The sequence below is a fragment of the Podarcis melisellensis genome, assembly GCF_964234715.1.
Source record: "Podarcis melisellensis genome assembly, chromosome: 2".
NCBI lineage: Eukaryota > Metazoa > Chordata > Lepidosauria > Squamata > Lacertidae > Podarcis > Podarcis melisellensis.
The window spans coordinates 22,388,484-22,412,412 of NC_138529.1; the positions used below are offsets into that span (position 1 = coordinate 22,388,484).

General features: G+C 46.6%; 1 protein-coding gene across 2 annotated transcripts in view; it reads right to left on the reverse strand.

The window, feature by feature from the left end:
* Nucleotides 1-15,048, reverse strand: part of CACNG5 (calcium voltage-gated channel auxiliary subunit gamma 5) — a 56,367-nt gene extending 41,319 nt beyond the window's left edge. Inside the window, exon 1 of one of the 2 annotated variants that reach the window (XM_081899890.1) lies at nt 14,954-15,048. In XM_081899890.1, coding sequence (XP_081756016.1) covers nt 14,954-14,964 — 11 coding nt within the window. In that variant the 5' untranslated portion in view covers nt 14,965-15,048. Of the gene's footprint in view, nt 1-2,782; nt 3,352-14,953 lie in introns of those variants that run through there. The other variant, XM_081899891.1, reaches the window with a different exon arrangement.
* Nucleotides 15,049-23,929: the final 8,881 nt, after the last annotated feature.

Here is a 23,929-nt window from a genome sequence, read left to right on the forward strand (position 1 = left end):
AAACCTCTGGAACCCATGGAAAAACTCTTTAAGGAACCAGCAGCACTTATGAGATGCCAAACTCCACCACAATCACTACACTCCAAACTTCCAAACTCAAAATTCCAACTCTCCACAGGCTTCAATGGTCAGTGCAAGGGCTCCTGGGATTGAACTTGCAAAGGCTTGTGGGTTTGCTAGGCACTGTTTCTATGTATTTTTGTTTTGTTTTTTGCCCGTTCTGGACTCTTTTAGGGCTGTTTTGCCATTTTTTCCAAGTCACATCTGGTTTGGGCACAATGCACATGTGCCGGGTATGCATCCATTGAACCTGCGTAAATGGTGAGTTGCCCACATTCACATAAACATAAGAAGTTTGAAGCAGCTCTCAAAAGCAAAACTCCTAAAAATGGGGAGCAGGAATGCTATTTGAGGCAGGGCAAGGAGAAGAGTCCTGTTGAGCTCAGGACTGTTCTACTCTACCAGTTGGCCCCATACAAGGCACAGTCTGGGCCGGTGGAGATCCTCTCTGCTTTCCTTTGGAAGCACCTTCACAACAACGGTTTGGAAACTTGCAGAATATGGCAGTTAGCACACTTTTAGGAAACAGGTGTTTGGATCACATGCTATTATACACCCGTTAGATTGGCTGCCTGTTTATTTATGGACCCAGCAAAACGTGCTGATTTAAAGCCTGACTTGGCTATCTGAGGAAGCTACAGTGGTACCTCTAGTTGCAGACATGATCCGTTCCGGGGTGCCGTTCGCACCCTGAAAAGTCCGCAACTAGAGTGGCGCTTCTGTTTACGAGCAGAGCATGATAGAGTGCTTCTGCCCATGTGCGAAGCGTGCAGAACACTTCTGCGTGTGCGGTGAAACCTGGAAGTATACACTTCCAGGTTTGTTGCGTTCGCAAGCTGAAAAGATGCAACATGAACCTAATGCAACATGAGGTATGACTGTATCTGCACCCTGCCCTACTTGTAAGATTGGCATCTGAGGCCCCTGCTTTGTGTTCCACTGGTGAGAGTTGTTTAACTGGTGAGCACCAGGGACAGAGTCTTTCTTGTGGTAGCCCCGCATTTCTTGAACACCATATCCAGGGAGATACCTTGTTTTGGAACACAGGAAGCTGTATTACATTGGTGCATCTCATTCAGTATTGTCTACACCAGGGTTTCTCAAAGTTGGGTCTCCAGCTGTTTTCGGACTACAGTTCCCATCATCCCCGAACACTGGTCCTACTGGCTAGGGATGATACGAGTTGTAGTCCAAAAACAGCAGGAGACCCAAGTTTGGGAAACCCTGGTCTACATGGTCTCCAGAGTCTCAAGCAGGCGTCTCTCTCAGTCCTACCCAGGGGATGTTCTACATGACCGTTTGGAAAACCATAAAGACTTTTTCTTCTGGTGGTCTGCATTCAGGTGGTGTTATGGAGCTGAGCTGTTGTAGACGCTGATCTGCCGCTGCTACACTTAATGCAATGTTATTATTTCAATAACTGGAATCTTAGTATACGGCTTAGGTAGCAAGCTGCCTAAAAGGTGGGACATAAATCTAGTAAACTATCAAACAACCAAACAAAACTACTCTTGGGAAGTCTCTCTCTCAGGCATGGCTCCTGTGAAAGTGGAATAACTCTGCAATCATTCCCAGGACGGCTGATGCTAAATGCAAGTGCTGCTTTTGCCATCTCACCTGAAACAAACTTATGTATAGAAGCTTCTCCTGTTGTCGTTTATTAGCAGTCCGTCATCCCTGCCACGTGGCGAGAGCTTTCCAAGGGACCATGGGCATAGCCAGGATTTGGGGGGGGGTAGGACTTTTGTCGGGGGAGGGGGTGCAGAACCGACCTGATTAGTCAGTTAAGTATTTATATTACTTGATTCTGGGGGAGGGGCAGCTGCTCCTCCCTGCACCCCTGGCTACACCCATGCAAGGGACCCAGCTAAGGTCAAGGTTCAAAGGCCACCACTTGTGAAAAACTGCAGGGATTCCAGACTCCATCCCTATTCAGAGACCGGTAGTGTCCTGCTGGTGAATGGAGCGCAGCTTTTCTTATTGGAGTGCCACAGACGGAGTGGGAGAAGAAACAGCGTTGCCTCTGCCTTCCGGGGACCACCATTCCACAGGCCCCACTACTACCCACAGCTAAGTTGCGGTCACCCAAGAACTGCAACAGCAGGCGGTGGCTTGCGCACCTGAACCAGCCTCCCAGGTTCACAAGCGCAGGCAGAACTTTCACAAGTGCAGGTCAGTGGAGACCGCTCACACGTTCAGCTAAACCCCAGAGTCGCCAAGCGTTACAGGGTGAGGTGCGTGTGTGGACCAGAGAGGAGAGAGAGAGAGGTGCTCGGCTACCCTGTCCTTCCGCAGATGCTCCAATAAAAGCGGCAACCGCCTGCATCGAGTCGTCGGGGTCCCCGTGACACACCGCGCCGCTCCACTCTCGCCAGGTCTCACCCCAGGACCGCCTACAGCCTCCAAGGGGAACTGTGGTTGTCTGGAATATCCCCACATCCCAGGGAACACCGAGGGCACCCAAAGCGGGAGTCAAAGTTGCGCAGGAGCCCAGGAGTCCAGAATCGCTCTCTTTCTCACACACAAAACGTAAGAGTCCTCTTTGCTGATCGGCACATGGCCAAGGCGCAATGAACACCTCCCCACAAACGTCTTGCGACCCCCACCTCCAAAGCAGCAGAGCCCCGAGCTTTCTTCGCCCTGCACCCCGCGCTCTCGCTAGGACGCATCGGCTGCCACCCTCCTCCCTTCCTCGCCACTTCAAAGAGGGAGTAGCTCTTACCTTTGGGCGCCAGGTGAGTCCGGAGCTCCTCTTTGCAAAGGACCCGAGCTCCCCACAGTTTAGACGCGCCCCTTTCCCCCTAGGATGCGGGGTGGCAACGCTCCGATCCGAGGCAGTGGAACTGGGGCGCGCGGCTGCGAGGGTCTCTAACTGGAGCGCTGGAAGGGCGCGCAGAGTTCCGCGCTGCTCCAGCGCCGCGCTTTTTATCCCTCGCTCGCCCGCCTCCCCTCGGGGCGTTGCTTCGAGGGGCGGCCAGCGCGGGAGGGAGGGGGGCCCCCTAGAGGAGAAGAGGCGCGAAGGCGGCGTGCCGGCAGGAGGAGCTGGTGGCAGCGGGGAGTGTTGCTGCAGAGACCCCCCCTCCCCAAATCACAAAGGCTTCCCTCGGCTGGGCAGCCTCTTTGGCAGCTGCACCCAGGACGCGGAGGGGAGGGGAGTCCTGGGCATCGCTGCTGAGTTACAGCAGCCAGAAAGCTCGAGGGCTCGCTTCCACGCAGAGAGAACGGAGGGGAGGAGAAGACGGAGGCTGGAACAGGCTCAAGGATGCCGGACGGGGCGGGGAGACCCCCCCCCGGTCTCCTCCTCTTGCCACCCCCTGGAATAACCGGCGACATCTAAAAGACACCTGCCTCCCACCCCATCAGATCCAGGAAGTGCCTCACTGAAGGTCAACAAGGTCGGAACCAGCAGGGTCCTTAATGGGAGATCCTAACCTAACCAACCACCGCTGGAGCTCTCTCTTTGTTGTTAAGAAATGAGTACATTTCCATTTTTAAATCCCGCCCCCGCCCCCATCTGTGAAAACTCTTTAAGAAAAAACGACAGGGAACCACTCTAGCAAAGTGGGGCAGTATACCAAACAAACAAATAAAATTTAAACTATAGACGTATTTAAAAAATAAATAACAGAATCGAAGGTATGATTCATGCCAGTTAGAAATCCCTTTCATTTCAATGGGATACTCAAAGCACATGTTTAACTCTCTTCTAGAAGCTCAGGGAATGAGAACTAGCTCTCTAACCTTGGATGAAACATGCCCTGTGTGTATGTGTGGTTATGATAATCAAAAATATTATAAAATTACGGTCGTGCTCCACAGTTGAAGGCTTAGACAAATGGTTGAAAATTTGTTACATGCCATAGTCGGTTTCCAAAATCTATCCAGGTCCTTTGCAACTTTGGGACTTTACTAAAGCTTGGGGTGGTAGTAATTAAGCAGGGATTACAACCTTTCTGGGACACGGGTGGCGCTGTGGGTTAAACCACAGAGCCTAGGACTTGCCGATCAGAAGTTTGGTGGTTTGAATCCCCGTGACTGGGTGAGCTCCCGTTGCTCGGTCCCTGCTCCTGCCAACGTAGCAGTTCAAAAGCACGTCAAAGTGCAAATAGATAAATAGGTACGGCGGGAAGGTAAATGGCGTTTCTGTGCGCTGCTCTGGTTCGCCAGAAGTGGCTTAGTCATGCTGGCAACATGACCCGGAAGCTGTACGCCGGCTCCCTCGGCCAATAAAGCGAGATGAGCTACCCCAGAGTCGGCCACGACTGGACCTAATGGTCAGGGGTCCCTTTACCTTTTACAACCTTTCTGCTTGCATGTCCATCATTTGAGACTGCGCTGTCAAGTGATGACTTGCACATGTGAGTGAACAGACAGAGTCAAAACATTGCGTGCCACACCTCATACACAACACTTTTCAATGGCAGCAATTGACACGTTGATTGCACTGCCTGTCAATTAACTACCAGGGTAGCTTAAAGGTGTTGGTATTGCTGTACAAAGTCCTATATAGCTTGGGACTTGGATCGCCTCAGCCATTACATAGCCAACCAGTCCCTGCATTCTGCAGGAGTGAGCATGCTGCAGATACCATCTTGTCAATACAGTGGTACCTCTGGTTACGAACGCTTCTGGTTACGAACGCTTCAGGTTACGAGCTCTGCTAACCTGGAAGTAGCTGCTCCTGGTTGTGAACTTTGCCCCAGGATGCGAACAGAAATCGAGCGATGGAGGCGTGTGTACAGCGGGAGGCCCCATTAGCGAAAGTGCGCCTCAGGATAAGAATGTTTTCAGCTTAAGAACGGACCTCTGGAACGAATTAAATTCGTAACCATAGGTACCACTGTAGGTCAATTCTTCATGATGCTAGAATCAGGCCTTTAATGTGGTGATACTTGCTCATTGGAACCCCCTATATACTGAGCAGGCACAGCCTTTTTGTTTGATTTTTGGTGCCTACTGAGGACGTTCCTGGAAGTGAGAGCTGGATCATAAAGAAGGCTGATCACCAAAGAATTGATGCTTTTGAATTATGGTACTGGAGGAGACTCTTGAGAGTCCCATGGACTGCAAGAAGATCAAACCTATCCATTCTGAATGAAATCAGCCCTGAGTGCTCACTGGAAGGACAGATCCTGAAGCTGAGGCTCCAATACTTTGGCCACCTCATGAGAAGAGAAGACTCCCTGGAAAAGACCCTGATGTTGGGAAAGATGGAGGGCACAAGGAGAAGGGGACGACAGAGGACGAGATGGTTGGACAGTGTTCTTGAAGCTACCAGCATGAGTTTGACCGAACTGCGGGAGGCAGTGGAAGACAGGAGTGCCTGACGTGCTCTTTTCCATGGGGTCACGAAGAGACGGACACAACTAAACGATTAAACAACGACGTTCCTCTTTCAACAAGTCTTCTAAATGGAAATCTTTATCTTAATTGGTATCCGTATTGATTTTCTGTGTGTGCCATTGTTGTTTTTATGGCTTTTAAAAAGAAAGTTTTTTATAGATGCAAGTGTTTTAATTGCCCCAACCTAATTTTAATATTTTTAAAATTGATTTTGTTAAGAGGTACAAACTTGGCAAAAAGAAAGCAAGGAAAAAAGAATCGAAAGTGTAAAACATATAATATCACAGCCTGGAAAGACAAAAATACAGCACAGCTGTAAAAGAACTACAAAGTACTGACTCTGTGTTTTAAATGATTTTCTATATGCAACTATTCTATATATGTTTTATGACTTTGTCTATTTGCTCCAGGATGCCTCATGGGAGGTGATGCATCAATGAAACAAACAAACAAACAAACAAACAAACATGCAAACAATAGTGAATCATGGAGTGTTGAGTAATGCAGTGATGAAGAGAAACAAATGCCATTCAAGCATACATCAACCAGTCCAGGGAACTTCACTCTCAGCCTACAATATTAGCTACATCCAAGATCAGGAGTTGTGTCCAGGGAGAGCTCTAGATATTTCAGCTCTCTATCTGGGGCAAGAGTCTTCCAGTGAGTTTGAGGCTGCACCCCAAAGAAATGATGTGAGCAACGCACTCTTTCACACCATAGAGTTTTGTGCCCAGGGGGTCCCTTTTCTAGGGAGATTAAAGATAAAGATAAAACTTTATTCGCATTAGCCAATGGCCATAGCAACAGCAAAACATTACAGTATACGCAGAAAAGGAAATTTGATATAAGAGCACAATTTAAAGTCCTGAATCAGCCATCAATTAGTGGCCCTTATTCTGATTGCTCCTGCTGTGAACCTAGAAACCTTTGCTGTTATCTGCATATTTTGATCTGACAGAAGAAAGGACATTGTGGCAGTGGTTGAGCGCCCTGGGATGGTTAGTACGAGTGGGGTGAAGAGCTCGTTCCTCAGGTCTTTGTAGAGAGTGCAAGACAGGAGGACGTGTGCTGCTGTTTCGGTGCTACCGTCTCCACAGGGGGCAAAGACGTTTCTCAGGCGGGATTTTTTGGAATCGATCCTCAAATACTGCAGATGGCAAAACATCCAGTCTTGCAAGTGTAAAAGCACATCTGTATTTTGTGATAATAAGTTTGTGCAGATATGGGGCCAGAGAATCAAAATGGAGAGGTGGAAAATGAACCTACCAAGGGCAGAATTTCCTTATACAGTAGTGGCCAGGTTGTTCTGATGCTCGATATCTTTTAGACGTTGACCAATTAGACTGTTTGCTTTAGTAGGGCCCATAGTGAGTAGGTGTTGTGGGGATAGGCCACAAGAGTGAAGTTTTTGATAGACGGTTTTAAGCCAGGCACTTTTATGGGAGTCTTGAAGTACTAGGGTTTTTAGGGAGATTATGCCACTCACTTAACTCCTGCGGTCCTTACTTCAAGCTCCTCCTGACCACCCAGCAGTGCTATTTTTCTAGAAAAAAGAGGTTCCAGGACTCATCATGAACTTGTTCTCCTACAATGGGAATGGCACCCACCTGAGGAGGAGGAGGAGGAGGAGGAGGAGGAGGAGGAGGAGGAGGAGAAGAGGAGGAGGAGGAGGAGGAGGAGGAGGAGGAGTTTGGATTTGATATCCCGCTTTATCACTACCCGAGGGAGTCTCAAAGCGGTTAACATTCTCCTTTCCCTTCCTCCCCCACAACAAACACTCTGTGAGGTGAGTGGGTCTGAGAGACTTCAGAGAAGTGTGATTAGCCCAAGGTCACCCAGCAGCTGCATGTGGAGGAGCGGAGACGCAAACCCGGTTCCCCAGATTACGAGACTACTGTTCTTAGCCACTACACCACACTGGCTGAGAGGTGATGGAACTGAGTTCCAGCGACTTCCGGCTGAAAAAAACCAAAACCCTGCCTCCCAGGCATCAGGGAAGCTCAGAGTGGATGGTCCTGGAAGCAAAATTTAGGTTGCCAGGTAGGGTGCTAAAAGCTAGAACCTCCAAGGTAGCTTCCTCTGAAAGAGGAATTCCTCCTCACCGGCCCAAATAGGACTAATTTAGCCAGCTAGCCCTGGTGATCATCTAATGTTTATTGGATGGATTCCCCCCACCCCAAATTGATTTCTGAATTTATTGTTATGCACGTTTTATACTGTATTTTAAGCTGTTTTTTGTTGCATCAATTAAGTGCTTTCAATTTGTTGTTAGCCGCCCTGAGCCCAGTTTTCTGAACCGGGAAGGGCGGAGTATAAATATATTATTATTATTATTATTATTATTATTATTATTATTATTATTATTGCCAGCTGGATGGGTGCTATTGCGTAGTCTCAATGTTTGGAGAGCCAATAATGTTGGGAGGCAGAGTTTGGAGCAGATAGGCACTGGGGAGCAATTTAGGATAGGCTGGGTCTGTACAAAAGGGATGTGCTCTGCTTGAACTGGGATTGAACCAGATTGCTGGCACTTAAAATAAAAACCTAAAATGATGATGGGTGGGGGGAGCCAACAGGAGCTGAAGTGGTTCTGGTTTGGAATGAAGCTTCCTCCTCACATCAAGAAACAGTTCAGCTTGAATACAACTTGATAATAAGTGAATGTTTAAGTTTTGATAATAAATTTGAAACACCCTGCACACCCAGAAGAATGATTGCACATGAAAGGCACAAGTTCTTCACTAGAACTCCGAGTGAGGGAGAAAGCACACTAACCCATCTGTGACCAACTAAGTTTAAAGCTGTTCCCACGAACTTCTGAATTTGTGGAGCTTTTGAATATCAAGATTAGCATGCAACATGAAGCCAGGCAGACTGAGATCCAGATCACTGTGACTGATTTAACCCCTGGGCGGGAAGCAGATTTGTAAGAACAAGTTGCTGAAAGCAATGGAGAGGATGAAGGCAGAGAAAAGCAAAATGGCGGTCTACGTTGCAAAAATGCACTTGGCTGGCAAAACACTTGGTTTCTTCTTTGCTCTGACATATTAGGAATGTCAAAGCAGTTATGAAAAATGGGATTACAATTGTTTGGGGCGGGAATGTTAATTGCTTGTTTAATAATTTCAGTTAGACCATTAATTCTAGAATCTAAAATTCCCTAGTGGCACCACTGAATGGAGATTTCCGCTCTGTAATCTACCATTTTTGAAATATACACCTAAGAAGAAATTCTATGATTCTTGGGAGGGCATGCTTCCTGAGTTAGAAAAGTAACCATATTGTCCTCTACTTCATAGGTCTTTGGGGTTATGACTCCATATCTGTTAACTGTTCTCTGATCCAAGTTAGCTTACATTTATTTTGTCATAAGGACATAGGAAAGCCCTTCTGGATCATGCCAAAGGCCCACCTGATACAGCATTCATGACTAGCCTTATCCTCCATGAGTTTGTCTAATCCCCTGCTAAAGCTGTCCGAGTTGGAGGACATCACAGTATTTCATGGTAATCTTTGTCACAGCTTATTTATTTATTTTATTGAACTTATATACCACCCTATACCCAGAGTGCAAGTAGATAAATAGGTACCACTCTGGCGGGAAGGTAAACGGCGTTTCCATGTGCTGCTCTGGTTTGCCAGAAGCGGCTTAGTCATGCTGGCCACATGTCCCGGAAAAACTGCAGACAAACGGCTCCCTCGGCCAGTAAAGCAAGATGAGCACCGCAACTCCAGAGTCATTCGCGACTGGACTTAACTGTCAGGGGTCCTTTACCTTTTTTTTATCCAGAGGTCTCAGGGTGGTTTACAGAATAAAACCACAAAATGCGCAATCAAAGCAACAACAAAAACAACCACCCAATAATCCCCCCCAAAAATCACCCACATATTTAAAGGGCAATTTGTGTACTGAAGTAGATATATTTGCATTTCAGTATTGTGGTGGTGGTTAAAAAAAGATTCCCTGCTCTCTCTCACTTTAGCTTACAGGCATAGTAGCCTGCCATCTGGACTGGCATGTTTTGAAGCTCCCAACTTTTCAGAGCGATTCAGGTTTCCAATTATCTGAATGCAGAAGCGAGAGGTAAAATCCGAGAGCTTCCGTAAAAAGGAATTATCCCAGGATGAATACATTGGATATAAAACTTGCATATTGATGAATTCCTTTCCCCCCATTTTTTCATTTCAAAATAAATTTAACCACGAGTTTCAGCTCCGCCTTCTCCCTTTGCTTCTTCCCTTCAACACTGCCCCCCTTTTCTCCTTCAGAAGTGGATTTTGTGCCAAGGGTACACTTGACCCTCGTCCTGGAGTCAAACTGGCATGAGGAGTGTTATTTGAGTCACGTGGTAGGATGGCTGAGTGTGCAGTTGGATTAAAAAATATATGCAGCTGGAGGGAAATTGTGCACTTGGAAAACAGAGAATGTGCAGTGGGAAAAATGAGGGAAACGTGTCCCGTTTATGTGCTTATTGAGCGCTTAAATGGCAGGCAGTGCTTTTTTTCCAGCTGGAACTTGCCGGAACTCAGTTCCAGAACTTCTTAGAATTGTCCATTATAAGAGAATGAGGAAGGAGTTCATGGCGAGTTCCGGAACCTCTATAGCACTGATGACAGGAAACATCAGGGATAGCATATACACAAATTATATCAGGCTAGAATGTGCTTAACTTCCATACCTACAACAAACTGCCTAAACCATATTGAAAAACCATATACCTTTTGACTGAAACTTCCTGAGAGTTAATTGGGTCCTGCTCTTACTTTTCAGTGCAATATTTTCACTTGCAAGCCTATCAACATCAGCACTAGGGGGTTTGGCTTGGGCATGGAGCAATTGAAATATTTCTGGCTACCCACCGGAAGTGACATGTAGGTCAATCCAGGCAGGGGTCGCTAAGATTTACATCAAATAGGGTGACCCCCGCAGGGACCATCGACTAGGAGGATGTTAGAATTCCTGCTCCATGATTGCAGTCATGGGATTTTTGTCTATCACATGACGGTGTATGTTTTAACTCCACAAAGTGGGAAGTGACGGAGACAGGATGTTTGTGTTACTGTGTTCCATGAAGTGGTGCTATTGTCCCTTGTTCTTTCTCTTTGCTGTCTGATGCTAGAGAGAGAGGGAGCCATGTTGCAGTGCTCTGTGTGTGTTTATATGTAAATAAAGTAGATTAGCCAAAATGCTGAGTTGCTGAGGTTTGTTATGCAAGCTGCGGTGACTCTGCGGATCCCTAAGTGTGCCGGTGTCTGTTGGCATCGGTCGCTGTGATGTTCGGGCAGAAGAAAGCTTTTGAAGCTCCCAAACAAACGACCAGGAGGGAGAGAACATGCCAGTCGGGCATGTGTCTCTGCCAGGGTCCTACTCAAGTGTAGGACGAGCTCCTGACAGAGAGTGCCTTTGGCCCTGGCCCCGCCTGGGCATGCGGACATGGCCACTCCCCCCGGATCCCTTTGATGAGATACCCCAGTGTTTGGAGGGGCACGTGGAGACTACAACCTCCCCTCCATCCAAGACAAAGGATTGCCCTAATGCCCAACCCAGTTGTGACGATTGCTGTGAGGTAGGCAAAAAACCACCAGGTCAGAGCCAATTTGCCCGGTGGACAAATTCCTACCTGGCCCCATAAAAACAGCGACCACCCTAGCCACAGCAAGGTCCTTGACTATCAGGTTAAACCGAGGGCGAGTGGGTGGAGAAATCCGACGAAGGAACAAACACGTAGTGCCCCAGGTGTGGGCTGCTTAAATGGTCAGGGGGCGGACCCAATGGAAGCCTTCCCACTCTGTCAGCTCTGCCCCCTGGCACAGCCCAAGTCCCAGCCTGCATGCCCATTTGCCAAAGCAGGATGCAGGCCAGGATCCGGCTTCTGATAAGCTGTGGCGGCTTATGTATTCAATTTTGAGGGACTGAGTCTCTGGTTATTCTGGAATTAAGAGTCTTGTTCATTTGAAAGCACTCCCATTTCCAGAGTCTGAATAGCTCAGGCTACAGAGGCGGATAGTTCAGCAGCCTTGGCAACTGCATGAGGGATGTAGGCAAGAGCCTTTATTTATTAAACAGCAATGGAGAGGCTGCACAGAAGATAAATATATAGTTTTGTAGCTTTCAATACCAGTCAGCAGAGCAGAGATTTCCCAGGACAAAAATAAAAAAGGGGAAACTCATCCAAAGATGTGCGGTAATGAGCAGTTTCCTCGGATCTGACAAATTAGTCGCTCCAAGTCTTTTTAATAAAACAATGGCTCAAAATGCATTGGCTTCATTATTCATGATCTGCCCTTGCCGTGGCTGACAAGCTACCCAGCGACCTGCCTAGAGAAGTGAAATGCTTCACCGCTGCCTGGAGAAGCAAAATGCTGCGTCTTAACGTCACTGATGCAATTTGACACGATGGATTTGAACCCCGTAGGTAACAAAGCCACAGCTGGTGTGTGTACACACACAAAAAGTTTTGGAAATACAAGCCACAGGTTCCCCACCGATGAGTTTTAATTTGCAGGCACTCTCAACCTTATTCCAGAAAAGGTAATAAAATTATATATTTAAAAGCCTTACCATCAACAATGCAATTACAACCCTTCATGGTGACCTCTGTATTATTGGGGTGGAGATGTGAGCTGTTGTCAAAAAACTGTGGCTTACAACAGCTCTGCAAAGTTGTTGTTGTTGTTGTTTAGTCATTTAGTCATGTCCGACTCTTTGTGACCCCATGGATCAGAGCACACCAGGCACTCCTGTCTTCCACTGCCTCCCGCAGTTTGGTCAAACTCATGCTGGTAGCTTTGAGAACATTGTCCAACCATCTCGTCCTCTGTTGTCCACTTCTCCTTGTGTCTTCAAACTTTCCCAACATTAGGGTCTTTTCCAGGAAGTCTTCTCTTCCCACGAGGTGGCCAAAGTATTGGAGCCTCAGCTTCAGGATCTGTCCTTCCACTGAGCACTCAGGGCTGATTTCCTTAAGAATGGATAGGTTTGATCTTCAAAGTAAGTAAAGGTAAAGGGACCCATGACCATTAGGTCCATTCATGGCCGACTCTGGGGTTGCAGCGCTCATCTCGCTTTACTGGCTGAGGGAGCCGGTGTACAGCTTCCGGGTCATGTGGCCAGCATGACTAAGCCGCTTCTGGCGAACCAGAGCAGCGCACGGAAATGCCGTTTACCTTCCCGGCGGAGGGGTACCTATTTATCTACTTGCACTTTGACGTGTTTTTGAACTGCTAGGTTGGCAGGAGCAGGGACCAAGCAATGGGAGCTCACCCCGTCATGGGGATTCGAACTGCCGACATTCTGATCGGCAAGTACTATGCTCTATGGTTTAACCCACAGTGCCACCTGTGTAGCCCACTGTTAATAGTGCAGAGATGGCACTTGAGCAGAGACGGTGTTTTTCAACCACCCTGCAAAGTAGCTCAGTTTTGTTAAATCCTCCAAAGGCTGGTGGGGAGATTAAGTTCATGATGCAAGACACAACAGGGCATGCCACACGGAAGCCATGTCTTATAGGTAATTTGCTGTATGCCTGTCTATGCTTGCAGGGGCTGCTTAGATATTGTACCCTGTGGGGCTGAGGTATTTTTTGTGAGCAGGTTTGGCCCTCAATACAACTGCGTTCCTAAGGGCAGTACTCAGGGGTGGCTCATCCCATTTCGCCGCCTGAGGCAACATGGGAAACCTGAGCCCACACATACGCACTGAAGCCTTGCTTACTGAGGTCACGCTGAGGTGTAGCTTCCATGTTCTGTCAATATCTCGTGAGAGCCCTGCAAGATCTTGTGAGTTTTTACAGGGCTCTTGCCAGATCTCATCAAAACCCCAAAGCTGCTGCCACAGCCACAGCAGGTGGGCAGGACATCCACAGTAGCACTGGAGAAGCAAGAAGCAGCTGCTGCTTCCACAAGTTCTTGATGGAACCCACAACTGCCGCTTCTCTTGACTTATCCAGCAGTGGTGGGACAGCAGCCTTTTGCAGTGCCGCCCCTTGGATTCTACCGCCTGAGGTAGCTGTCTCAGTCTGCCTCATGGGCTGGCCGGCCCTGGCAGTGCTTTATATGAGGGAAGGGAAGGGATACACCTGCAGATACCACAGGGTGGGGCTAAACCTGCTCTCTTGCTACTAAGCAGCAAGCCTACTCCTCTTTGCATAGCCCCATTCAGGATTTTGATTCTTCGTCACAATAGCTTGACTGGCGTTGAGAGCTGTAGAGAACACTGGGAACTGGGCTGGCTTACAGAAATATTCCGTTTCCCCCTGCCCTTAGGATCTAGATGGGCAAAAATACATAATGAGCTCACTAGTACAGTGGTACCTTGGGTTAAGAACTTAATTTGTTCCGGAGGTCTGTTCTTAACCTGAAACTGTTCTTAACCTGAAGCACCACTTTAGTTAATGGGGCCTCCTGCTGCTGCTGTGCCACTGCCACATGATTTCTGTTCTCATCCTGAAGCAAAGTTCTTAACCCGAGGTACTATTTCAAGGGCTAGCGGAGTCTGTAACCTGAAGCATATGTAACCTGAAGCGTCTGTAACCTGAGGTACACTAATGTACACTACTACATTACAGTTGTTCTGCCTTTAGGCACCAGGCAAAAACATTCCTTTTTAACCAGGCCTTTGGTTGATCTTATTGACATTTTAGAATGTGGCTTTTTTGGGGGGGGGTATTGCGTTACTGCTTTTGGTTTGAATTTATATGTTGTGGTCTTGTTGGGAACTGCCCTGAGACCTCCGGGTATAGGGCGGCGTATAAGTTGAATAAATAAATAAATAAATAAATAAATAAATAAATAAATAAATAATAATATGTGCTCTATAAATGTCAGGAGGACAGCTACCAGGGGTGATCACCAACCACACAATTCAGCACAGACTGCAATTCAGTGCTTCGGAAAAGAGCCTGATTCAGCTCAGACTGTTGCAGAGATTTGGCTTGGGTCTGAATCGGAATCCCAATTCCGGAGCACCGAATTTCATGTCTCACCACCACCACCACCTGATTATAATGGGGAAATCAACAAATGGTGACATCTGTTTTGTTTTTGACAGAAGTGGATTCCATTTGCAGGCGTACCAAACCCAGTCTGAGTTGCAGAAAGCAACAGCTGCGAGGCTGATTTGACAGGAGTGGTTGTGTCGGAATTAACAAGGAGCACAGAGCACACAAGAAGAAGGTGACAACATCACTTTAACATCCCTCCATATCAGCAGTGTGATTAGAGAGCCCTCAGATAATCATTCCCTCTGATTGAAAGCTAGGCTCAAAACTACAGACCCTTCTTTTCAAGCCTGGGGAAAGAGACACATTTTAGGTTTTGCAGATACAGTGCCTGCAGGTTTTTGTTTTGATCTCCAAATCACTCCCAGGACTTTGAGAGGCCCCTGATTTTGATCAGCCACATGATTACAGAGGGAGCACAGTTTGACCCCAACAAGTCCGGAATATCTCCAAAACTGGCCAGAAACCACTTAAGGATTTGCCTTTCCTCCAAATCTGATGCACACTCCTGACAGCAAGGCATTCCGCTGTGGATATCATAGAGCACTTACCTTGTGGACATGTATCTACCTCAAACGAATGGTTGTTTGTGTGTATGTTGGGTGAGGAATCTAATAGAAGCAGGCCTTTTCATTGTCTAAGAACTGGGTTTGTTCTGAAAAGAGAAAGGGCATTTGCTGGAATCAGCTCTCCACAATGAAACATGGAGAAAAGCATGTCAAGTGGAAGAGGAGACTTCAAAGCACAGGAGACATGGTTACACAAAGCATCAAAAAAGGGGAAAATGCTGCAGTCGCTGCTTGGGGCCGAGTTGAAATCCAAACACGAAAGAGTACCTAGGGACCTGGGCTGGAAAAGGGCCATTTGAACACCTTGGAGACAAGATGAACTGTCCCACTTTGAGCTTTGATGCAACCATGTTTTCTCTCCCCCTTGCATTGCAAAAAGCTTTAATGCTAATTCATCTTTCCCAGGGGGGCTCATGCAGGCTAACATAAATATTGATTTATGGTATTTAGCAACACTAACTAATAAAGATCTCATCTGACTTCAGTGGGAGGTGGGAGGGCTGGGCTATTGTCACTCTCAAAGCACGCCGGCACATTTCTGCCTGCACACCCACAAAGTTGTGTTACGCAACTCTGAAGCTGCAACTTAAGTCAGCAGAAATGATTTTCTGATTCACCATGGAGCAGGACCCAAACTTGGAGTTTCTCCCCCCACCCCACCCACGCACAAAAAAGGACAATGAATAATTAACTTTTAAAAAAAGCAATACAAAAAAACAACCTCTCAACAGCCTGCCTGCCTGCTGTATGGGGGTGGGGGGTTATTTAAGAGAATCAGAAGTTAAGAAAACAATACAGTGGTACCTCGGGCTAAGTACTTAATTTGTTCCGGAGGTCTGTACGTAACCTGAAACTGTTCTTAACCTGAAGCACCACTTTAGCTAATGGGGCCTCCTGCTGCTGCTGCTGCTGCTGCACTGCCGGAGCACGACTTCTGTTGTCAACCTGAAGCACTATTTCTGGGTTAGCGGAGTATGTAACCTGAAGCGTATGTAACCTGAAGTGTATGTACCAATGTAACCTATAAAACAACTTCAATATTAGCAGTTTGTGACCTGCTGGCATGTCAAATCCGCAGCAAGTCAGTGGTCTGCCTGGCTGCTGAACCAGAAAACTACAGAAGGCAGCAGCAGCACAAAATGCTATGCAGAATTCCTATTGCATGGTCAGTACATAAGCTGTTATGTGGTGATCCCAGGGTATTGTACAGGCATGGGGGGTGTCACCAGGTTCAAAGAGGTTCACGTTCCTCCATGCAGCAGGGCTTTCGTGCATCCACTGGCGAGAACCTCTCCTGTCCTTGCCCTCTCTGAAGACATTCCCTGGGAACTCTCCCTCTCCTCCCAATAACTGTCTGGAACAAGCTTTCCCTCTCTGCGCAATCCCTGCCAATACATATTCAACTCTCTGTCCCCCCCCCCCACATTTGCCTGAGGTGGCTTATGTTAAAGCGGCGCTCAGTTCCAAGGTGCGTGCATGCGTGGGGCTTTCTGAAGTCAGCGTGCCACGAGGCGCACGTCTGGGAATGTACCCATCCGAGCTAAGCTGGAGGTTCTCCACGCAGCTCAGGTCAGATAGGTTTGCAGCATAAGCATTTCAGAGCAGCTGTCAGCAGATGCCAGCTTTCCTAAGGGATGCTGCATTATTGCCAGCAAAAAGAACATTGCCATCCGAAGTCTTTCAGTTCTGTCCCTTGCTGCATTGCGTTCAAAAAAAGGGGGTGAGAGGAAAGCCAGGGAGGACATCAGTGGCATTGTGTCTTTGCACATTTATGCAGTAATAGCTCCACTTCAGACTCCTCTCCTGGGGGAGGCTGGTTGGGGGGGGGGGGTTACCACTTGCGCGCAAAAAATAAATTGCATTAATCCCACCCGACTGTATATAAAGAAAGGATACTTAAACAGTCTCAGAATCATTAATTGCAGAGATTTCTGCAGGCCCTGTGGTGGAAAACAGCTGGATTTTTCTCTGTTGAGAGCCCATTTAGCAGAGGATGTTTGGGAAAAGAAGGAACTGCATTGGCTATATTCTTCTCCTTCCCATACATAAAATCTGCCCAGCAGACAAAATTCAATAACCCACAAAGAGTCTGTTAACTTGGAGTGCATGTGGAGAGGGGAGTCAGAACATGAGTGCAAATTGGAAACTGAAGTCAGGTCACTCAGGGCCCCTTCACATATTGGGTTTTAGAGTGTACATCTAGAAATGTTCTGAAGTGTGAATGCAATGAAGACAAATTTGCAAACCCTTGTATCATGCCAGGTACACTTATCAGGGAGCCGGTATTGGTGCCAAACCTAGCTTTGCCCTGTGGAAGGTGTAAAATGGATCTAAGATATATGCAGTATATATATATATATACTTGAGGGTAGGAAAGGCTAACGGTGACTCAGATCCACTCTGTGTACTTTATACCCAAATACTCGAGTTGAAAACAAAAATGGTTGGGGGGGGGGGAAGCGTAAGAAATGCTTTCATTTGAGTTGAAGACTCTGATCTTGTACTTCCCTGAGACCATGGCAACAATACATTGTGTTAATGTAAACCTACCCAATTCACACTTTCTTGAAACAACCCGAGAACCAACTTGCAGCTATCCTTGGAAATTCACACTTCTTTAAATTTTGTGACACAGCTGTCTTACCAGATAACACGCACACACTCTCAGAGAAAGGGTTCATAAAATCAAAGTAAAGAGCAAATTATTACATTTCTTTACATTATCTTTGAAATGGTGACTTCCTTCAGTCTTACCACAAATCGTCCTTGTTCATAATAAACATTATTTCTGCATTCCTTTGTTTGTAATGCCATTTACTTTGATTTTGTAAACAATAAAGATTATGCATGAGAAAGGGTTCATAAAATGCAAATATTAGTAAAATCAACACATTTCATGCAGTATCATATTGCATATAAACATGGGTGGATTGGGGGGGGGGGAAATGCCTTAAAATAATAATGAATTTTCATGAGGACAATATATATTGGAAACTGGTGTACAAAAATGTGGAAAACTGAACCTCTGGCAAAATAAGGAACTGAGAGATTTGTCCAAAACTGATTGATTTGTCCATCGCTGTCTGCATAGAAACAAGTTTGTTTAAAGCAGGAAAGGTCTATGAAAATGAATCTCAGCCTCAAGCAGCTCACAGAGGATGTGGTTTTTCGTCATGGTAGCCTTAAAACACACCTAAGTTAGTACCAGCCACCACATTCTGACCTAAAGGCTCTTTAGATTCTGGCACTAAAATGCAACAGCAGCTCTTCAAATGGTTGCAGCTGAGTGCCATTTGTATGACTGGATAACAGCTTGAGTGGGGAGAAAAATCAAAATGGCTGGTAAGAATTGGACAAAAAGATGGCTAAACTACATGGGCCTAAACTGCACGTTTGAAGGAGTCCCAAGTCAACCATATGATTCTGAGTGGAATTAATGAGAGCCAATAACTGGCTGGGCCTGCTGCCAGTTCCCAAAAATACCAAGGGCACTGGGAAGCAGGCGGCAGCAGACAGAGCAAGGTCTAAGCAAAGTTGCCTGGACCAGCTGACAAACACAAATAACTACACTGGACTCAGGGAAAAGGGATGTGAGAAGGCAACAGAGTGAGACTGAGGAGCAAAGATGGAAGCCAACAGGAGAGAAAAGTACCTGTTGCCGAAGAGATCTCTTTCTGTGGTGACATATCAACAACATTGAGTTGTTGAGCCGAAAGCAGCACCGTTTACATTTAGCACCAAATTCGAACAAGGCCAGATGGAAGCTGCACTTCCAAACCAACGGTCAGGAATGCATTTGTTCCTCCACAGCAGGTGCGGGGAATTGCTGGCTCTCCAGGTGTTGTTGATTTCCCATCATCCCTGGCCAATGGCCGTGATTGCAAGGGCTGATGGGAGTTGTAGTTCAGCCACATCTAGAGGGCCAAAGTCATGGCTTTACCAGTCTCACAGCTGAGCATAGGAGTGAGCACAGGCGAGTGAGAGGTAGGTGTGGCTGGGGAAATTGCTTCACAGGGCAAATTAGGGAATCTGGTGGGCCTTATTTTGTTCACAGGCTGCATATACCTCATCCATTCTTATTTAGGGGAAATGTTTAATCAAATAACTGCCTTGCCTCAGAAATATCAGGCGGGTTCCATTAGCTCAAGGATTTCCATGCAATGGAACATCCTCTTGTCCATAGCTGTCAACTTTTCCCTTTTCTTGTGAGGAATCCTATTCAGAATAAGGGAATTTCCCTTTAAAAAAAGGGGGAAGTTGACAGCTATGCTCTTATCTTTTCTCTTTGTGGCTCTGCACCCTCCCCAAATCTGCTCCAGGAGGTTGTGGGAACCCTCAGGTCAAAGGAGAAGGAGGGGGAGTTCTGTTGTTCAGACAGCAGTCCTTCTGCTAATGGAATTTCTTTGTATTTTTTGGACACCACCCATTGTTGTTACTCAGATGCAAATTTAATGGGCAGGTTAATGGGTTAACCAACCAGAACTTATATAGTTAATAAATGAGCATTTATTTAATTGGCCAAGGAAAAAGCAAGGCTCATTCACATCAGATGAAAAGGTCCTGTTTCAAGGACAAAAGGGACTTGGGTCTCAGAGGTTCTGAACCTTCTCTTTGCCCACACGGTAAAGGTAAAGGGACCCCTGACCATTAGGTCCAGTCGTGATCAACTCTGGGGTTGCGGCGCTCATCTTGCTTTACTGGCTGAGGGAGCCAGCATACAGCTTCCGGGTCACGTGGCCAGCATGACTAAGCCACTTCTGGCGAACCAGAGCAGCGCACGGAAACGCTGTTTACCTTCCCACCAGTGCAGTACCTCTTTATCTACTTGCACTTTGTGCTTTCGAACTGCTAGGTTGGCAGGAGCAGGGACCAAGCAACGGGAGCTCACCGCGTCGCGGGGATTCGAACCGCCAACCTTCTGATCGGCAAGTCCTAGGCTCTGTGGTTTAACCCACAGCCCACACGGTACCTTCTCACAAAGGTGTCCTGGTTGTGAGGGAAGTGCTTGGATGGAGAGACTACAGGGAGGTGAATTGTGGGGTGGCCTTCATAACCATGCACAGCCTTTTACACATATAAATTGAGCTCATGCCCTTTGCTTTATACGTAATGGGGACGAACCTGCATTTACAGAGATGGGCCTGCAGCCATCACATCTGGTTTGGGCCTGAGTCACAAAGATAACAAAGGCCAACGTGTGACAGGAAGTCATACTATGCCCTGTTAAAATAGAACACTTTTCACTCTCCTGTGCTTCACTCTCATAACAAAGACACCAGAATGCTAAATTAAGGGTTGGTGCCTCAGCATTTCCGGAAATTGCCTAATTTTAGACAGCTGTGTGAGGAGGTGGCATCTATAAGTACCTGGCAGCTAGCATCTATTTGGAACCAAGTTGCAATTTTGCTTTGATGGAGGTGAAATATTGGAACTTACCAAGGCCACTCAGAGTTTCCTAGCACTACATATGTATCCTGTGCTGGTGCAAATCTGAAGCATCCATAATACCTTGACCCTCATCGTCTTGAGGGGTCCTTTCCATAATACCTCAAGCGTTATCTTCTATTGAGAAGGAAGCCACAAGATAGAGGGGGGGGGGGGGAAAGCTTTTCCTTCTTCTAAGTTGGTGTGGTGAAGCTTGCTGGCAGCCCAGGAGCTTTGCTAGACCCTAAAACACTCAGGGCACAGGACCGTGACATAAATGTGCATATGCTAATACAGTGGTACCTCGGGTTAAGTGCTTAATACGTACCGGAGGTCTGTTCTTAACCTGAAGCACCACTTTAGCTAATGGGGCTGCCGCACCACCGCTACATGATTTCTGTTCTCATCCTAAAGCAAAGTTCTTAACTTGAAGCACTATTTCTGGGTTAGCAGAGTCTGTAACCTGAAGTGTATGTAACCTGAAGCGTATGTAACCAGAGGTACCACTGTATATGGGCGTAGATGCAAATTTAGGCCAACTTTGAAAGGGAAAGCCGCCCTATAAGCAAAGGAAAACAAGTTGTTCAAAAAAAGGAGGTCCAGGTGGTTTTTCAAGGCCTCTTGGGCTATGCTCTCCGAAGTCTCCTGCTACAGGTTGAGAAATATCCTGCCCACCATATCTGTTAATGGCATCCCTATAGAATTGGCACTTCCTTACTGGTCCTATTTCTGTGACTGACAGAAGCCTGCTTGACTCAGAGACATGTTGATAGCAAGTGCCCCTATCTGGACATGGATAGCCTATCTTTTGTCACCTATGCTTTGATAACTTCTAAGTTAGATTACTGCAATGTGTTATATGTGGGGCTGCCTCTGATGGTTTAGAAACTTCAGGTTGCTCACCAGGAAAAGATGGTTTGAACATCCTGGCCCAACTGCATTGGCTGCCAGTTAGTTTCCAGGTCCAGTTCAAAGTGCTGGTTTGACCTATAAAGCCTGAAACAGCTCAGGACCTCAACACCTCAAAGTCTGCCTCTCCCCATATAAACTGAGCCAGCCCTTGCCATCATCACCTGAGGCCCTTCCTCAAGTGCTGTCTCTGCAAGAGGTCCGGCGAGTGGCAACATGAGAACAGGCCTTTTCTATGGCGGCTTCCCACTTATGGAAAGCTCTCCTCAGGAAAGCTAGCCTGGTGCCTTTGTTACATCTTTTTAAGCCCAAGACAAAAATATTCCTCTTCTCCCAGGCCTTTGGCTAATTAAACATTCAGTATCCTTTTAAACTGGGGTAATTGGGGTTCTTTTTGTTTCTATGGTATGCATTTTTGTGTTTTTTATATTCTAAACCAGGGGTCAGCAAACCTTTTCAACAGGGGGCCGGTCCACTGTCCCTCAGACCTTGTGGGGGGCCGGACTATATTGGGGGGGGAATGAATGAATTCCTATGCCCCACAAATAAAGCAGAGATGCATTTTAAATAAAAGGGCACATTCTACTCATGTAAAAACACCAGGCAGGCCCCACAAATAACCCAGAGATGCATTTTAAATAAAAGGGCACATTCTACTCATGTAAAAACACGCTGAATTCAGGACCGTCCGCGGGCCGGATTGAGAAGGCGATTGGGCCGGATCCGGCCCCTGGGCCTTAGTTTGCCTACCCATGTTCTAAATAGCCCTGTGATCCTCGGATGAAGGCTGGTATAGAAATTAAACAAAGTCACTTCTGCATGTCAAAAAGTGCGTGTGCATGCAGGCTTCCCCTTTGTGCCATTTCTCCATTCCAAATCTTCCAGCTGAAATTCCCCACAGCACGTGCTTATTTGAAATCCCAAGGGGTGTGGGCAAGAGAGTACATTGTGGAGCAGCATAAGACCTGAGTGTTGTCTCCTCTGCTTCCAACTGCCCCCATCAGAGGTGACTTCCCTTGCTCTGCAAGGAAACTATCACCCATGGTTGCATGCCACGTTTTATTTGAGCTTCAGGCTGATGTTTAAAGAAGCAGGGACAACAAGAAAGCACACACACACACACACAAAACATGGATCCCTAGATATTTACAGTATTATTCCCACAGCAGTTAAGGTGGCACTGTTCAGTTGATGAACCACTATGAAGCTCATCGTCCTTTGAACTTGGCAGCGAGACAGCCTTCCTGAGATGCAGGCTGTTCCCAATTTAGACCTGAGCTACATCCCACGGTAAACGGAGAGTTCAATACACTTCATGCCTCTTTTTCTTTAGGGGGAGATAAATAGCTGTGCTCCTGGCAAAGGCAACAGCTGAAACGAAGGGTTGCCATAGCAATCGGTGGCTGAAAAGCTCTCCGGGCTGGTGGCACCTGCACCAATTTAGTTAGGCAAACAAGGTGGGGTTTTGAAGTACCGTACTTTGCAGCCAATTATGGCAAGAAACTGGAGGACCGTTTTTTAAAAATAGTAATGATAGTTCACCCCCTCCCTCACAAGGAAAAAGCAGGGTTGCTACATCAGTGATTAGTGGAAGAATGCTTCCAGACATGGCTCTATCAAAAAGGGAGAGAGAGGGAAAGAGGGAGATATTGGACATGGCCATTGTAGGACACACATTCACACACACACACACCAATTACAGATTGAAATTATTCCAATATCAAGATCCAAAAGATAAATGGAACATTATTCATAGCTGCTGGCAGAAACAGGAAAGGCCAGATTTCACAGATGCAGATGATGAAGGGTACAAACATTGCTCATTGTAGAATGTACCTAACAAAATTAGAAGTGTGATCAGAAGTACAAGAGATCTGGGTGAAATGGACAGGATAGTAGTCCTGTTGGTAATAATAATAATAATAATAATAATAATAATAATAATAATAATTTGTACCCTGCCTATCTGACCGGGTTGCCCCAGCCACTCTGGGTGGCTTCCAGCACATATAAAAACATAATGAAACATTATAAAGATTAAAAACTTCCCTATGCAGGGATGCCTTCAGATGTCTTCTAAAGGTTGTATAGTTACCCTGCTTATTTAAATTATATGCAGAATTCATCATGCGAAAGGCTGGGCTGGATGAATCCCAAGCCGGAATTAAGATCGCCGGAAGAAAAATCAACAACCTCAGATATGCAGATGACACAACCTTGATGGCAGAAAGTGAGGAGGAATTAAAGAACCTTTTAATGAGGGTGAAAGAGGAGAGCACAAAATATGGTCTGAAGCTCAACATCAAAAAAACGAAGACCATGGCCACTGGGCCCATCACCTCCTGGCAAATAGAAGGGGAAGAGATGGAGGCAGTGAGAGATTTTACTTTCTTGGGCTCCATGATCACTGCAGATGGTGACAGCAGTCACGAAATTAAAAGACGCCTGCTCCTAGGGAGAAAGGCGATGGCAAACTTAGACAGCATCTTAAAAAGCAGAGACATCACCCTGCCAACAAAGGTCCGTATAGTTAAAGCCATGGTTTTCCCAGTAGTGATGTATGGAAGTGAGAGCTGGACCATAAAGAAGGCTGATCGCCGAAGAATTGATGCTTTTGAATTATGG